The 18296-nt window shown below is 39.8% G+C and overlaps 1 protein-coding gene across 12 annotated transcripts in view; it reads right to left on the minus strand.

Moving 5' to 3' along the window:
- DOCK10 (dedicator of cytokinesis 10) overlaps nucleotides 1-18296 on the minus strand; it is a 263090-nt gene that overhangs the window by 8012 nt on the left and 236782 nt on the right. For 5 of the 12 annotated variants that reach the window (XM_032857354.1, XM_032857353.1, XM_032857351.1 and 2 more), the window contains exons 45-53: nucleotides 17076-17291; nucleotides 15615-15672; nucleotides 15189-15287; nucleotides 12488-12594; nucleotides 10625-10747; nucleotides 10373-10486; nucleotides 8699-8704; nucleotides 2878-3024; nucleotides 282-492 (exon numbers count right to left, since the gene is read on the minus strand). In XM_032857354.1, coding sequence (XP_032713245.1) covers nucleotides 282-492; nucleotides 2878-3024; nucleotides 8699-8704; nucleotides 10373-10486; nucleotides 10625-10747; nucleotides 12488-12594; nucleotides 15189-15287; nucleotides 15615-15672; nucleotides 17076-17291 — 1081 coding nt within the window. The remainder of the gene's footprint in view (nucleotides 1-281; nucleotides 493-2877; nucleotides 3025-8698; nucleotides 8705-10372; nucleotides 10487-10624; nucleotides 10748-12487; nucleotides 12595-15188; nucleotides 15288-15614; nucleotides 15673-17075; nucleotides 17292-18296) is intronic. The other 7 variants (XM_032857356.1, XM_032857350.1, XM_032857352.1 and 4 more) reach the window with 3 other exon arrangements.

The raw sequence follows: 18296 nt of genomic DNA on the forward strand, positions 1-18296 counted from the left end.
GGCACACACTTCGGAGAGCTGCTAACCCTGAAATCCCTGGGGGCATGCTCAGGGAGAGGGCAGGGGGAAGTTCCCAGCGCCTCTCCGGGGATGCGCACACCATGACCTTGACGGCTGGAACGTCTAAACGGAAGAGGTGCATTAAGTAGCTCTACTGAGAATTTCTCTCCTTGTCGACTTTCCCAAGGAGGGGAAAGAGGCGCTTCCCGGCACACACGTCTCGTTTAGCGCGTCCCGGGTCCTTGTCAGCAAACCCGAGAGCCCCGCGCGGCGGCACTTACTGGTGAGGACCGTGCGCCGCTTGCACTGCTCCTCCACGCCGCCGTGCTTCTTGCCCGACAGCGTGAACGGCGTCTCGAAGACGAAGCGGTTGATGTTGTGGTGCATCTCGAAGTCCGTCTTCCGGTCCTCTATTTCCTTTTCTTCAAAGAACGGCGTGACATAGGTCACCTGGATGTAGGCATATTTGGGGTCCAAATCCTTGGGGTTTACCTGGGTTAACACATTATGGCAAAAGAAGGAGTGTGAGCCCCAGGGGCTCCTGGAAGTGAGAAGGCTCTGCCTTCCCGCCGCTGGCCTCCCGAGGGAGGGGCCTGTCCCTGTCCCCGCGGGGAAAGATAGGCGATGGCATCGCTTCAGAGCTGGGCCAACTGAAGCGACGGTAAGGGGAACTGGCTGGACGGTGGTCCAGACAGCGGCAGAGGTGGGTTGGAGCCAGCCCTCCAAGGAGCTGAGGTTCTTGGACACCTAAGTATCTGCTTAGGGCATATAATTTAATCTTTGATCTTCTTTCTCTTCTGTAATGAATACCCCTACCTTTGTCTAGAATATGAGCTGCTTCTTCTTCTTCTTTTTTTTTTTTTTAAAAAAAAAACAGACAGAGATCACAAGGAGGCAGAGAAGCAGGCAGAGAGAGAGGAGGAAGCAGGCTCCCTGCTCAGCAGGGATACGGGGCTCGATCCCAGGACCCTGAGATCATGACCTGAGCTGAAGGCAGAGGCTTAACCCACTGAGCCACCCAGGTGCCCCTAGAATATGAGCTTCTTGAGCGTAGAAATGTATCTCTTGGTCCCTCCAGGATTCAACTACATACCTAGACTGGGGCCATGGGCTCTGGGATTGTAATGTGGAAGGAGGTTCTTCGTCTGTTTAGAGGATAACTGATTGACCTATTTCATGAGTGCCAATATTTTTATTTTCAGTTTCTCTTTTTTTTTTTCCTTTTATCTGCAATAAATCATCCTAGATAATGTATTTACTGACTCTGCTGCAGTGACTAGCCTTCTCAAACAACAAGGCAGGCAGACGGGGGTCCCAAGAACAGCCAGGGAATGGCTTTTGCTATTTTTCAAGGTTGGAAGAGATGAGTCTCATCCTCTTTCCTAATGATTTCTGGAAGAATTTTCCAACATCCTCCAGCTTTCTCCATCTGTTTAACCACTTGCTGCCTATCTGGATTCCAGAGACTTGAGGAAGCTTGAGAACTTCTTTGTAATGCTCCTAAAATTTACCCTGTAAAATGAGTATAATTGTAACCACTTCACAGATTTAAAAAAAAAAGGAGCTTCAGAGTGGCTACCTAGTTTCTCCAAGAGGGATCACCGGCTGATAGGAGGTATTCTGGTGGAATGAAGATTCCAGTGGTCTGACACCAAATTTGACATTTTTCTTGTCCCACTAGAAACTCTGTCTATGCCCCCTATTTCAGAGAGCCACCGTGACAGTAGTTCCAGTTCTGTCCACCTTCACAGCGAAGGGGCTTGTACCTTTCCAGCTAAGGGAGAGAATGATGAGCCCATTGTCACAACTTCAGTCTGGATCCAGTAGCCTCAGGCCCAGATCCTTCCAAATACCAGTTGTGTAAAAGGGGAGAGGCACAAAAAGACCTTTTCCTTTGTGGCCTAGGAACAGCCTCTACATTTGGGCACAAACCAGCTTTTCCGGCTCCCTCACTCTGCCACGCTCTTCTCTCCAACCTGTGATTCTGAGACCTGGCAGGCTCTAAACACACCTCCCGCTTTCATTCCTCCCTGGCATTGCCTGTGCTGGGCTTCTTAGAATGCCCTATGCTTCCAGCAGACACCTTCTCACTCTGCAATTCCCAGAGCAAACATTCTTCCCCTGTGGAGCATTGCCCAGCCAAGAATGAGCTGTTAAGGGAGCCCTGAGCTTTCTCCATGTGACTTGGACCATGTCTCTTGTGGTACTTCACTGGCTCTATTTAATTAACTATTCTCATATATTCTTTTCTTCTTAACCCTATATGAACTGTGAGCTCTGGAAGGAAGAGACTCCATGTGTCCCAGCTGCTAGTTCTGGGTCTGGCATGTAGTAGGTGCTTGATAAAAGTTGGCTAAATGAATGGAAGCACACTAGAAGATCCAATTCTGACTAATTTAATCAGAGAATGTAAGCCCTTGCTTCATGCAGCCATGAGGAAGTAAAATGAATGTTCTCGGGTTAATACAACTCTGCCACTGTCACAGAAGAAAGATTTCAAAATTGGTATGACTCCCAAAGACCTCCATGACTGAATACATACATTGTGCTGTTTCGTCCAACTCCACCATTGGGCCCAATCACTTTAACCCTTAGATTGCTGTTCAAATGCAAACAAATAACCTATGGCATAAGTACAGAATTTAGTAAATTGTTTCTATGATTACCTATAAGTTATTTGAATAAACATGTATATAACATTATTGACAAAAGAAAAAAGAAATCACTGATCAACCAGCCAACAAACAAATGAGCAAAACATCTGAAATAGTTGAGGTGATTTACTTTGCACAGTCAGGCAGAAAATGAAAACTTTACTAAAGTTAGAAAAAATTAAGTCGACTCCTCACACTTGCGTGAATACGGGCTTTCCTTTACCTTGTTGGAATCCTGGATTATCTTCACATTGTCTGCTCCGAATTTATCTGCGTAGAGCTTGAGCAGTCTTTGGGAAATCTCAGAGAGGCCTGTCAGCTTAGGCTCTTTATAAATATACTCTTTACCTTCCTCCTCTTCAAAAAAGCCCTAAGGGAGAGACATAATGAACCACCAACTTTTTTAGGGAACTCACATCGCAAATCACAAGCAAAACAAAAACTCTACTTAAACAATACATCCAGTCTTCCGTTGTCATCCAAGCCATTGATTAGCACCCTATAAAATTCACAATCAGAAAATGTCAAGTAACGAAAACAAAATATCATGTTAGAATCAGTCGTTAATGAAACACTCCCGACCAGGCTAAAGACCCTTGTGAGATAATCTTAGACACATGTTTTCTCTGTAGAAATCAGTGGTAAACCCGGCTTGCATATATTTTGGGAGAAGAATGCCCTCTTGTGGCAGCCTGGGGTAGAACACAGAGTCTGGAGTAATTTTTGGCCTTTTTAAATAAGTCTTCTGCACGTCTTTGAAACTAGCATAGGAAACCCTGCATGTCATGGAACGGTATCTAAAGCTATGCATTGATACGAGTCCCGTGTCATGTTAGATGCAAAGCCAACATACTTTGGATCGTTGTCATCACAGAAATGACATATGGTATGCTCCCAAGTACTGCTATTTTTAAAATAACTGTAATATGTCTTCAGAGGCCCAAAGCAACATATGCAATTTCATCACTCAGTTGACTTTACTAATAGATCTTTTACATTCTTGCAAAGCTAGAATTGGGATTCAAAATAGTAACCACACCATCATTTTTATGCCATAGGTGCAAGTAGGTTTTAGCCTCTACTAATTATAGTTGTCTGATTTGAAACTGTGGGAAGGTAGGATTTCATTATCTGAGGATAACTCGGTAAGGCAGTCTTCATAACTTCTTCCTTTTGAAGAGATACAGGTGCATCTTTTCTGTGGGATTCATGTGACCTCAGAAGACTAGGTAAAGTCGGGAGTTAAGAATCCCAGCACATACGGTTTTCTCCTGACTGCAGAATTTACCTCATGGAAACGGCTTTCGAGGGCCAAGTAGAGACACTGCAGATCAGAAAAGTCTTAGCTGTGCTTTTTTTGTTTTTATCATTTTTGACTAAAAAAATACTCATTATATGTAACAACAAATATACATAATCTTGTTGGCTCATGTGAGGTGATCTAAGAATAATGATAAAAATGCACATCTGTCCAGGTGTGACCACCGTGAGCCGTGCGTGTACTTTGTATCCTAAGTGGGTGGCAAGTGAAGACGACAAACAAGGCACATTCACTAGCACAGGTTTTGTCAAGCATTTCCCAAAATCGACGTTGGGTTTTTTAAAGGCAGAGAAGGGTCTTTTTTCAACAGGGCATGTTCAGTGTTTAACGCAGTGCTGGTCTTTAGGGGAAACTCACTCTACATTTGTCGAATGAATAAACAGGTGAATGAAATAATTCTCAGAGGGCATACATCTAAAAAAAGGGTATATTTGCACCAGGTATAGCTGGAAAAGATTCTATGGATTTTAATCAAGATGTTTTTATTGAACGATTTCTTTGAGACTGTTCAACACAGCTGAATATACGAGTGTCCTGACCCCAAACTGCTTTAAGAAGTGACTTGGAGTGTCATGAGCATGCAAAGCACCTTGCGGTCTTTCCTCAAGACTTGGTAGGGGTAAGTGAGGTCTGGCTCAGTTCCCACATGACTTCCAGCCGGCCATGATTTCTCTGTTGCTGTCTTTGTGAAGATTTATCTGATTCAAGGTCAGAAGTTAGTGGCTAAATTGACAGACTGACACATGAGAGAGATATGGCTTCTGAGGCCATCAACCAGCACCTCCACAGGGCAAGAGCCATAGAAACACTTACAACTTCCTTTTCAATAAGAAAAATGTCGCCAAGTTCCAGGAAAAGATTTTCTCACCACTCTGTGAAAACCAGCACAAAGAGACATTTCACTGAGATTTTTTTCCTCTAACAAATTTCTGAATCCAGGGTTAGCCGGAAAGGAGGGGTGGGAAGCAGGATTTTCTTGTCATTATTATGACCGCATGGCCTTGGTCATGAACTGTGGCCTTCTTTCATCCCTGCTCCTTGATCTGGGGGATGAGAAATGGTACAGACTCAGAACTCTACTGGAAGGCCCCAAGAACAGTGCCTGGTACACAATAGGCCCTTGGTGTGTGTTAGCTGTGATGAGAAGGAGAGCAGTAACAAAGAATATTCTGGGTCACTAGAGCAATTTGAGCTCTGGCTAATGTTGGGGGAACACTGTTTAACTGTTTCGAGTGCTTTAAGCACCTTTTGAGTGCTTAAAAATACATACCCTCAGCTTCTCTTGCATGAACTCTACAATTCTCCTCATTGTAAAAAGTCTACTCGTGTTGATTTCAATATTTTGGTAAGTGATTAATCAGAAAAAAAAATTGTGATTGTTATGTACGTAGCCTGGAAATATCAACGTGTTGGGCCTGTCTTCCAAAATAAGGAGAAAGGAGCTGGAGTAGCAGAATTAAAAATTTAATCGGCGTCTTCCTGGGATCATGTAAGAGCTTTTGGAGCTGGATCAACGGCAGCTCTGAAAATATTTGGAATGTGCGCCTACTTTTCACCTAGGGAAACTATCAAAGCACAGCCCACTGAGCCACAGGACATTGTCTTAAGTTTCAATTTCAGCTCTGTCTATGAAATACATGATTTGTAATGAGGGACCCAGATGATGAAAATCCACAGGCAGTTTCTGTTTTGTTTTAGTCCCAAGGTTATGAGTAGACTGCATTTCAGAGCAGTGGGAAATGTGCATTTCCCCTGCTAGTTTGATTTTCTAAATGTCACTGTACAATGTGATAAATGTTCTGATCAGTTATCCTTAGGAAACAGCACATATTCCAGTTAAACAAGGACTTTGAATCAGTAGAGTTAACATACATAGATTATGAAACTGGAAGACAATAGATTATGATAAAAATGCACTTCAGTAAACTGAAGACAACTAAAATAGACTCTTGGACTCCTTCTTAGATGTTTTTGCAGGTTTTCACAATGACCTTGAATCATTATTGGGATGTCAAATATAAGTGCCCCTGCCATTGTACTTAAGTAATTCAAAATTCACAAAGGAACGCATCCTAAGAGGAACCTTATGTCTAAAATGTGGGTCAGAAAGTATTAAAAATAGGCTAAATACTATGAGAAGAGAAGCTCTAAGAAATGTCTTCATATAAATATGTCTTTCTTTCTATACATATTTAGTATACTTATTTTATGTATTAAAATGCACATTTTATATCAATGGTTTTCATATAGGTGGGGAGCCACAAGGATGTATCACAACCCAGAATGGAGAAGGGTTTTTGTTTTGTTTTAAACTATATATGCACCTTCCCTCCTCCTCTTAATCTATTCTATCAAGATTCTGAGATACATCTACACCCATGTAGGCATGACTGAGAATCTGGGACTCTATATCCTTTGGTCAAGAGAAGAAAATTTCCCACAGCCTTTGATTTATTCATTCTGGGAGCATCTGATGTTTTAAGTTATGCAATGGGCATTCACTTGCTTCCTTACATGCTAAATATCAGAGCCTAAGTATTTCATTGATTACAGCTGATGTTTGATTACTACTGTTGTTTCATTACTCTGGAAATGAATACTTTAGGGACACTTTGGAGGGTGCTGTATATGGGCTGCTCTGTGTAAAATTATTCCCATAGTCAATGATGCCAGGTGTCGCATTAGAAAATTCATGCTATGCAAGACTTGCAATTTTAAGACTCCTGCCATGAAAGAACAGTTTCCAACTTGTTTTCTATTGTCTGGCTCATTGCAGACATAATATTAACTACTCTAGCCAATACCATGTAAAGAAAGCACTATCCACATGGGACACTAAAATACCCAAAGGCCTTGTGAAGGCAAAGAGCCTACTGCATATTATATTCCCATAAGCTTTGCAACATGATTGTGAGACATGCCAATTTGGATATTAAAAGATGAATTTTACAGAGACATAAAGTACCATGATGAAAAGAAATTATTTCTGACTATGGGGATTATGCTAATCAAGTAATTAAGACTTTATCTTAGATCTTTGGAACCTTCATTCTGTACACATTCAGGGAAAGGTTCATATCTAGTTGGTATTTCTTTATCATCAAGTGTAAATTGCTGTGCACCGTCTGCTCCTGCTGAATACCATAGTTCATATTCTCTATTTGGTATCCTGGGACAAGTATTTGAATTTCATTTGATGACTGAGCCTCTAAATGGCTGTGTATCAAGAAGACCTGTTAGTTTTTGTTCAAAGGCAGCTGGAGTTTGAGCTTATAAAGTACCATGCCTTCGCCTGCACTCAGGTCTGCAGATTTAACAAAACACTTTTAAGCTCAGGTTGGAATTTTTAATAAAAGACAATTGAGAATATTGGTGGCACATATTTAAAAAAAAAAAAAGGCCAAATGTGCAATTAGCACTCGTTATTGAGAAATCTGCAAAAAGAACAAAGTTAGATCATTTGAAAGTAGCTCTTCCCAGTTCTTCCCCCTACCCCCACTTCAGTCTATTTAGTACAAGGGGTTTCAAGTATCCTTTTAGTAGGTGAGTTAAGGACCCATGACCCCCACTGTATAAATGAAGGGAGAAAATTTTGGTATGGACACGGGGAGGGCTTAAAGAATTACAAAAAAGTATGTTGTGGTCAGATGAGCAGAGCCAAATGTGGACAGGCAATGTGTGGATAATGAAAAGAATTTGTTTTTCCAGCTTAATTAGCAATAATTATGGTGAATTATGGTGAATAATTTTTGTAGGTAAAAAATGTATGACTACAGGGGCACCTGGGTGGCTCGGTGGGTTAAAGCCTCTGCCTTCAGCTCAGGTCATGATCTCGGGGCCCTGGGATCGAGCCCCGTATCAGGCTCCCTGCTCAGCGAGGAGTCTGTTTCCGCCTCTCTCTCTGCCTGCCTCTCTGCCTACTTGTGATCTCTGTCTGTCAAATAAATAAAGAAAATCTTTAAAAAAAATGTATGACTACAGGCACTTTTACATGGTTCAAAAAGGGAAGAAGATTCTTTGGTGTCACAGAGCTTTAGGTGCTGGCATGTTATTTCTGCCTCTGCTGGCTTTCCAGAATTTCTTACATCACTTCTCTCTGAATCTTTAGGAGACCTAATCCGCTCTACTGGCTTAAGGTTTAGTCCACTGGTTATCTTTTGCATTGGGCATTAAGACCATCACCGCTGAGAATTCTCAGAGCTCACCACTACAGAGAGCCCTGTTTCTCCACAATACTTATGTGGAAAGGAACAAGGTTCTTTCAGGAGACTGGGAAGGTGCCTGTCAATGGCAGCAACTCCAACTTCTAAAAATCTGACCACCACGACCTTCCTCATCAGTTGCAGTTCCCAGTGGTCTGAAATGAGCAGATCATCTCTAATACTAAGTCTATCCTACAAATACTGCAAATATGTGGTGATCATATTTATCTGGGTGTGCACACAAGGGCACGTGTGTTTACGCAGGTTTTTAAACCACATTTACCTTTGTGTAGAATGATAATATACGTGAAAAGTAAACGATACATTTTTGTAATTCAGATAACTGGAATAAACACAATTTAGTTCAAGAAAAGCTGGATAACTCCAAAATGAAGGGAAGCAGGATAATCTCACCTTTTTACCAAACGTTGATTTGCACTCAAAAAGTTAAGGTTCAGTATGACTATATGGAGGGAAGTGTGAGGATATTAGAGCATGCAAACAGAGAAGAGAACACTTACCACAGCCTGGAACCGTCAAGACCAAAAGAAGGAAAGAGTAAACGTCTGCATTAAAATCTGGTAGGAAAAGAGCAGCATTTGTTTTTTACCTGTTTAGTATCCCTATATTAAAGACTGGCTGGAGAAACCATCAGGTGGGCAATCTGGCTTTCAAGATTGGACTATACGTGGCAATTTACTACTTTTTCTTTGGAAGGATTGTAGATTTGAATCTTGTTTGTCACTTCCTTGCTGCTCAGTTAGCCTGTGACCATTCCCTGAAAACCCTGTCTTTCCCTCTGCCATCCCTCAACACACACATTTCCTTTCCAGTGGGGTGTTCCACCACTTTTCTTGTCAATGTTTCACCAAGGTCAAATACTGCTTCTTTCCTTCATGATGTTCAAGATATCATTCCCTTACCTTCTGCATCCTCCCCTGAAGCTTCCCCCATTTTCTCCCTGCAAGGTACACCATCACTTCAAGGTACACTACACATGTAGACATGTGTAGACCCCCCCACATATCTACATTTAGTCTGTATCTGTGGACTGTCTCCACTAGCTTTGGCTATCTCTGCAATCCTGGTGCTGCTATGTGAGGAGGAAAATCTGAGTTGGATGAATTCGTTTATGGTAAGTGGGTAATGGGTAACACTTCTCTTTCCAGGTGGAGAACAGCTAATCCTTATTAATTCAGAAGTTAGTTTTTAAGCTGCCTTTGGCAATTAGGGGAAAACAGATGTTTTTCAAAAGACTTTAATGGCAAGCAATATGGAATGACATGCTGGATTTGACTTCTTCAGCTACTGCCTTTGAACATTCTGAGGAGGAAAAGAAGCTATCGGCAACACTGTCTTATGTGAGGGAAAGGTAGGAAAGGAAACAAGGCAGAGTCATATGAAAATAAAAGGATGGAGCGTTCATGCACACAGGTCAGAGTCTGAGGTATGCCTGCTGCAGTGTCATCATGTTATAAGCCTTCTTGAAAAGAAGCAGGATGGTGCCTGGGTTTGCTCCACTTAAAGCACTGCTCAGAGACATTCATAATTAATAGAGAATATGTTACTTAATTTTCTGGCTAATGCTATGGCTCACTAATATTATTATTCTGGTTCACTGCTAAGGTGGGAAGCTGGGGAAGATAACGCAACAGTTATACTGACCTACAATACAGAAAAAAAAAAAATCAAACGGTGTTCTGCCTGGAATCAGTGGTAGTTTAGAAGGAGGAGGAAAGAAAATGCATGACTGTATGGTCAAAGGGCTTTGACATGGTGGAGGCCCTAGGAATTCTTTATTTCCCAGAATGCTATGAATTTCATTCCTCAAAACACGTTTAATTTAATTTCACTTTAACATAGGATGTGAAACTCTAATTAGATATTTGGGGTTAACTGGGAAGAAGATGATGCTGAAAAATAAACGCTCTCGTTCTCCAAGAAGTTAGAAATCATGGTTTAACTAGATCTGTATTAAGACCCCTGGATTTCTCTACCCTTTTGTTCCCCAGTTCACTGCATTCCCGTGGAAAAACATATGACCCTCACATCCAGAAAACTCCTCAGACATACCCAGATACACCCACATTCTCTCAATCCCTTGGCATGTGGAGTTTGATGTCTCATAGAAAATGAAAGACAAAGTTTCATTGTTTAACAGAATGTAGAGGCCACGTAGCTTCTGTTGAACTTACCTGCCCATAAAATGCTACACGATAGTAGCGACCAAATAGCCGTTTCTCCGAGTTGACCACCTCTGCAACTTTCAGGTATGACCGATGAATGTCATAGTAGAGATCTGATAATTTCTGAAACCATAAATCAAAGGGTTTCATGAAGGTGATGCTGACACAAAAAACATAGAGTTTCTCTTTTTTGAACATTGTAAGTAATTCACCAACTTAAAGCAGGATGTTTTGACCAAGGTCTGGCCTCAGAAAACGTACTTTGAAATCTCTCTGCTTTTCAAAGACAGCGATGATGGGTTTGTTGACGTCAGCGATGAGTTCATATCGCTCAGACTTCCAAAGAAACTCCACACACATGTAGAGCTGTTCCACCAGGATATTCTGTAATTCCCCAAACCAAAATGAGATTTTACACGATTGTGTAAACACAGTGTACACATTGTGGTTCATCCCTGAAACCTGTTTTCAAAACTGTTAAACTGTCAGTTTTCTTTATAGCAGGGCTGCTGTGTTCCCTTTGTTACTGGCACTTACACCGTCCTGGAAGGGATGGTGGTATCTTCTAGGATTCTTCTCTTTCCATCACTGATTTTGTCCTTCAAATTTGCTAATTTGAATCTACAAAATGCCTTCAGCTCTGTCTAGTCCTTTTCCGTTCCATGGTCCCTGCCTTAGATCAAACCCCTCTTCCTTTACTTCCAGACCCCATAGTGGTCTTCTAGTAATCTGTTTTCCACTCTGGTCCATCCTATGTGTTGTTCTCCAGGAATCTTTCTTTCTAAAACGTAAATCTGATCTCAAGCTCTCCACTGCCCTAGAACTTTGTAGGAACTCCAGTGTCTCTGAATGGCCATCCAAACTCTCTAGCATGGCCCTGAAGGAGCTCCATAGTCAGGCACCAACCTCCCTTTCAGTCCAACCCCCCACTTGCCACTGACTTTGCACTTTGGTTATACAATCCCATACCACTCCACTCTCAGAATACTTTTGTACCTCCACACATTTACCTATGTTGTGGCTGCAGCTATAAGAACCTTATTTTCTCATTTGGCACCTTCAAGTCCCATCAATGCCAAGATCCCGTGTAAAAGTCTGGAGAGCTTTCATATATGTCCCATCCATCTGCATCCCAGTCACTGTCACTTAAAAAGTTTCCCTTTAATTGCCTAGATTTATAGTTGTTGGGTCTTGGACTAGCTAGTCCCCACCCTGAAAAAATTTGTCCTTCTCAAGATTCTAAGCTCCTTGAAAGTCAGCATTATGTCTTATTTATCTTTGTCCTCCACCCTGAACTCAGTGCCTCACATATACTAGTGGTTTAAAGGATATTCAGCTGCATCAAATTATATACTCACTAAAGCAAGTGGATAATATTGTAGGAATCTTTTCAACAATGTCTTTGAAGAAAAGATTCTTAGATGTTATTTGAAATAGTTAACAAATATGTTGTTGCATTTACTGTTTGTTTGCAAGGTATACTAAATCAACATTAACTATATAAATTTTGAGTAAAAATCCACCCCAAAACTTGCTTTCTGTACGCTTTTTTTTCAATCTATGTAACATTAAAATTTAAGCAATTAGCTGGTGAAATATTTTATTTACTTGATGAGGGAGCTCTGTTTTCTTTATCAGAATTGTTGCTATGTAAATTAATACTAGAAAGCTTGTTTTGAATTAATAAAAAATAACCATGGTTTGCAAATCAAAAGGTTTTTTGCAGAAACTAGTGAGCCTTTCTGTTCAAGTGTATTTACAAACAAACTTTCTAATGCACAAAAAAGCTGTGGCCAGCTCACAAAATTTTCATCATCTCTTATGATGTTTACCAAAGGACCAACGATTTCATATCTTATAGAAGAGCTGACATTATATATTTGGGTCCATCTTAGAGAAACAAAGTTTAATTTAAATATTCATTGAAAATTATGCTTTATCAATGGAATTTGAGGTCTATTAATCTCAGTTTAATTTTAGCCTGCCTTTCACTTAACCTAAGTCCTATTCTTCAGTAATCTGATTTCTGAATAACATTTTCTCCTCCATATTTAGCTTAATGTACCAGTTAGTTCAATGCATCTTTTTACTCAGTTACTATACACTAGATTATATTGATCTAACCTCATTGTACGGTGTGTCTTGCATTCCTGAATCTTCTTTCATTGCTCCTTCTTCTTTAATATTTGGTGTAATGCTCAGAAAAGCTGGCCAGCCCATAGAGAACATGCCTTGAGTGGACCAACAAAATGTGACATTATTATTTTGAGTCAAATCTTGTTTGGAAAAGATAGTGCCTTTCTTCATGACGTTACAAGTGGTAGTACAATAAAACTCACACAGTCAACAAGATGGGTAGATAATTCTGTTGATAAATATTCTTTTCCAGGGCAACCAATCATCCTGTTTTATAAAATTGTATCATTTTTCAGATGACATTTTCTTTTAGAAGCTGGCATGGAATCATGGACAGAATATAGAATTTGTAGATATATATGCTTCTAATGTTCTAATTTAGCCAGACTTTTTGAGTCTGCTTCTCCCCATTTGTTAGGCTGAAGATGTTAATATCTATCTCAAAGGATGGTTGAAGCAATTCAAAACATTAATATTTGAGAAAACACCTGGAATGATCAGTGCATTACGGAAATAATGCTCATTCCTTGCCAATTTTCACTCTTATGCATTATCTAGAAACTTTCTTAAAATTTCCTAGCACTGTGGCTACCAAGATAAGAAGGAAAAGATCTGGCTCTACAGATAATATATAAAGATAGTTGGTCATGGGCCATGTCCCTGGAGGAATGACTAGAACTAAACAGTGGGGAATCTGAGTAGTCAGGAGCACAGCTTGGAGTGACAGACCAGCCCTTGAACTTTGGTCCCATCACAAGCTAACCATGCACCCTGGGTCAGATTGTATCACTTCTCTTGGTTTTCTCACTTGAAAATAAGAGGCCCTAATAGCACCTAACTCAAAGACACATAAGAGGCAACTAATGGAGATATTGCCAGTATAAAGCCCAGTGTGGTCCCTTACATGGAACACGTACTTTTAAAATTATAGCTAATACTTCTGTGAGATGTTTCCATTTTTAATTATCAGCTCATGAGCTATGTAACTAAATGATCACTCTCCAAATGTGCTTGAAATTATAATTAGAATAGTTTTTGCAATTTAATCCTTGCATTAAAAATTCTACTTCCATACTTTTTAGCATAATAATATTCCTTCTGTAAATAAACATATATTAAAATATATGACAACCCACTAGTAGGGATATATAGCAGAGAAAGTCATGATATATTTAGGATGATGATTATTACAGTTGTACTTTCTGGAGTTGTTTATCTTTGCCTATATTCTTATTATGTGTACATTGTATTGAAGGAGATACTTTATTCCTCTGATTTAGAAACATCATAATATAAAAGTATATTGAGGACTTCAGGTATATACCAATGGATATGAATATATGTTAATGCATCATAAAAATCACCTTTCTTAGAGTTTACTAAACAAATATGTTCTTTTCTCAATGGATATGGTAGAGTCCAATGTTACCTTAGGTCTGGAAATGGGTATTTAACATTTTTTGAATATTAAAGGTTCACACAATATTTTGGGATATAAATTTCCACAATTTCTCAAACTGACCCCCAGTTTTATCAGATTTTTTCAATTTTGTTTTTGTTAGAATTTGAAATCATCTTTATGGAGCTGTACCGTGTCTGATTATGATACAAAATAGATGGGGAGGAAGGGTACATTAGACAAAACAGTGATGAGTTTGATGATGTGCAAATAAAAAGGAAGCTAAATCCTAAGTATGAAACTAAGCAGGAAGATCCCTGCATTTTAGCATGGACAGGAGCCATGATGCCAGGTCTGGTCTCCTCCTCAAGTAAGTGACTTCACTGTCTCACCTTTCATTTTAGTCATTTGGTTCAAATACCTTATTTGGAAAAGCCACTGAGATTCTTTAGAAAATATATGCATATTTAAAAGAACAGGGGATTAATTATGCTTCCAAAATATTGTAACTAAAGTCTATTTACCTTTTGCTCAATTATTTTGATCTTAGTATCTAAAGATTTGTTTCTGTTTTTCTTACACTGAGCTTTCCACTACATTTTGAAAGTTAAGAGAGCACTAGGAAATAGATTGCAGGCCATAACCTTTGGGTTTGAGCAAACTTTTGTAAGAGAAAACAAGTTAAATGGATTAGCTATATTGCTAAATGTTTTACAAAGAGTAATTCTTTAGTTATTATTACAAAACCTTTCATCAAACTTTAAAGATGACATATTCTTCATTAAAGGGAATCAATACTATAAATTATTATGTGTTGCAAGTTTTTTGAATCGGTTTAGGCTTTTAAAAAAGATAATGGAATATGATGCTTATAGAGTCCTGCATATACATTTTTGGCATTCCTTGTTTTGAATGAGTTGTCTTATTACATTTCAAAATTAAAATAGATTTCTCTTGCAATTTTAAACAATTTTAGAATAAAATCCCAAGGGCAAACTAGTATGCAGATTGGTAGCAAATACGGCTATGACTCGTAATCCTAAATACTGGAAAAGATGCAGTTCTCTATGCTGAGAACTTTTCATTTCTAAACTTCATACATTTGGGTAGAGTTCGGAATGGTAGGAGCTTCAAGCTTTTATGAGTGGTAGTTATGAAGGTCTGAGATAGTTTTTCTTTTAAGAATACATTTCACAGTTCTATCAAAGTAGACTTTAAGCAGCAAGGTGATTTCTTTTGCACTGTTCCATGGGGGTAAAGGAGTTTATGTGGGAGAATTAGGCCACTCACTTCCTCCACCAGGAGCTGTTAGTAATGGGTAGCTATCACAGGGGTGGATATCCTCCGGGAGCAGGGGTGGTGTGCAAATCTTTTCCATTTTCCAGTAACCTATGGTAGTGCAAGATGAGGTTAAGACATTGTTACATGTTAGTGTTAATACAAGCTTACGAGACTATTAATCATTAACCAATGAAACGTTCTCATTTTGAACTAAGAGGCTGACGAGTTAGCCTTTTTGTGCATAAAATAAACATGATAGTGGCACGAGAGAGCTAAAGTTCAGAAGTACCGTATAATTAGAAATGTCTGTGAAAATTAATGTTACTTAATAAAACACAATTGAGATTAATACAACCTAAAATTAATAAGTTAATTGTAATTTAGGTTTCAACATGTCAACTTCTAGACTTTTCTACCTGCACACGGTCGTCTTACCCTTTCTTTTCAGGTATTCTGCAATGAGAGCAGCTATATGGATGTAGCACATTGCAGCCTGCAATAAAAAAAGAAAACCGTTCAGAGGAAAACACAGTGTGGATTTCACTATTCGTCTAATCAGGACAAATCTTCCGAGGGGAGTCAGTATTCCATGTGGGAATATGTGGAGGAATCCTTTTAATTAAAGAATCAAAAACAAGAATTGATTTGATTTCTAAAAAGTTCACCATCAAGAATAAAATGGGTATTTGGGAAATTTTGTTTGTGTTCACCTGGGTATGGTCTTCAAGTGAGTGAAGAACTGACCTGAAGAATTTTTCAACAGAAATATCTTCCTTCCTTAGTATCTAAGTCTAATGAATATATTTTTAAATCCACAGTTCTCTTTCCTTATTAAAACTATAAGCTATAGCATCGGGCTCTAAACTGGGGGTAAAATTAAGCTACCTTCTTCCTGTTTCTACTACCAGTAATGGCCCCTTTGGACTATCTACTGCCTTTAAGATGGTCAACACACAAGGTGGTACTTGATTAAATAGCGCGGCCTAATGAGCCATGTGTGCTCCCGCCAACCACAGTATATGGCAATTTTTAAAAAAAGGATTTTATTTATTTACAGTCTGACCTGTTGAGGATTCCAAATGACTCCAGATTTTCCCTTTGAAGGTTGTGGAGTTATTTCTCCATTTTCTGGCCGTCCAAGGGAACTAGAGTTTCTCATTCTTGTCCCACCAAATTGCCTCCAACCGGGGTTTCTGATTGGCTCTATTTCTATCCCAGGATCCCTCATACGTGTTTAGGAAAACTTCAGGTGTTAGGATCATCCCAGATAAATTAATCTCTTCCCCAAAGGGCCATATTTCTGAGAAAAGGCAGAAGTTTCCCACTTGGTGTCCGGAAACCACTTGGGGGCTGTGAATTGCTGCATAAAATTCCGCCCAGTGTTTGAATGGACATAAAAAAGTTAGGTATTGATTTATAACCTTCACACAGTGCACTCTCCTCACATGGCTCATGGGAGAATTAATATTTCCAACACCAGTTCAGACTAGCTGCAAATGAGGACAGACACTCCAGCCTGAGATTACTTACCACAGTGGCAAACTTCCCCATCCGAGTCCAATTACAGGGAAGACGTTTTAGAACACAGAACATTAACTTACATAACTCAATTTCCAGACATCCTTACAACCATCCTCCTTAGTCTTAGGCTTTCACCCTTCGTTTCTGCATTGCATATCCTACAATTACAGCTGATCTAACAACTCTGGCCTTGATTTGGCATCCTTTACATGGAGTCGGGCATTCTTGAATCCTACTTGCCAATTTAATGCACATGATATATCATTGGGTTATATCTAGATACGTGGAAAAATATGGTAGCCTACTGTAAATGAAAATTCAGTTGTCCTGATAAAGAGGACAATACCAGTGGAGGACTGAGCCTTGGCTAATTACCTCAGATAAGTCTCCATTTCTTGCGTGAATCTTGGCCATGCTTTCAAGCCAGGTCCTCCGCAGCTCAGGTGTGCTTGCATAGGAGTTTGCCAGACTGTACTGGAGATCCACCAGCATCTCGGGGTCCTTCTCATGCTCCTTCATCTGTGCTGTCGCCATCAAAACAGTCCTTATACGTTTCGTCAGATCTTTCACCTCTGCTGGGAAGTTGCTGTTCTTTGGAAAACAGAGCACCTGGGTCGTTATCTGTTCTTAATCCCTAAGATACGTTACTTCAAGTTATGCTATTAGTCATGGCTTGGCTTCACAATTTGGTGCACTCTCTATGTTGTTCATAAATATGTACTTTCTTTAGATATGATTCTACGTATTGATTGTGGTTGTACACATTTGAACATAAGCACTGCAGTGGACTCCATCTTCTCTGCTCACCTAGCTTCTTCTAGTAAGAGCATCCTGATTGCTCTTTGAAGCTCTCACCTTTCTGGCTCTGGTTCATGTGATTTGAAAGAGTCTACTTCATTTGGGGGCACGAATGTGTAGTCCACCAAACTGGCCTGGCCAATCAACTTCTTTGATCCCTCAAGCCAGCGATTGGTTTAGGAATGATACAAGGTTTAAACAAAGAGATTCAAGTCTGGGACATTGATTGGCACTACAGAACGAAGTGTTTTTTCTTTTCTTTTCTTTCTTTTTTTTTTTTAAACAATTTTATTTATTTGAGACAAAGAGAGATAGCTATGAGCTGGGGGAGAGGGGGAGGGGCAGAAGGAGAGGGAGAAGCAGATTCCCTCTTGAGCAGGCAGCCCCACACAGGGCTCAATCCCAAGACACCAGGACCATGACCTGAGCTGAAGACAGACACTTAGTCAACTGTGCCACCCAGGTGATCTGAGGCAATTTTCCACTTATAGAATATTCCAGTGTCCTCAGGATTTCTGAAAGAGTAAGCTCCTGGGGAGAACATTTACATTCACTTGTAAATGAAGTAAGCAAAGAGGAAAACTAAGCTGAGAGATAGAGAGAGGCAAACATCGAGGCTCGAGGCAGTACGGAAAGGGGGCCTGAAAACATGATGATTTTTTAATTTAAAAAACCTTTTTTATTAAATTTTTTCTCAGAAGTATCTGACATACATCACTGGGTGAGTTTAAGGCATACAGCATGGTGATCTGATATATATATATATATATATATATATATATATATATATATATATAT

Source organism: Lontra canadensis, unplaced genomic scaffold, assembly GCF_010015895.1.
Source record: "Lontra canadensis isolate GAN:19392208 unplaced genomic scaffold, GSC_riverotter_1.0 scaffold13, whole genome shotgun sequence".
Lineage (NCBI taxonomy): Eukaryota > Metazoa > Chordata > Mammalia > Carnivora > Mustelidae > Lontra > Lontra canadensis.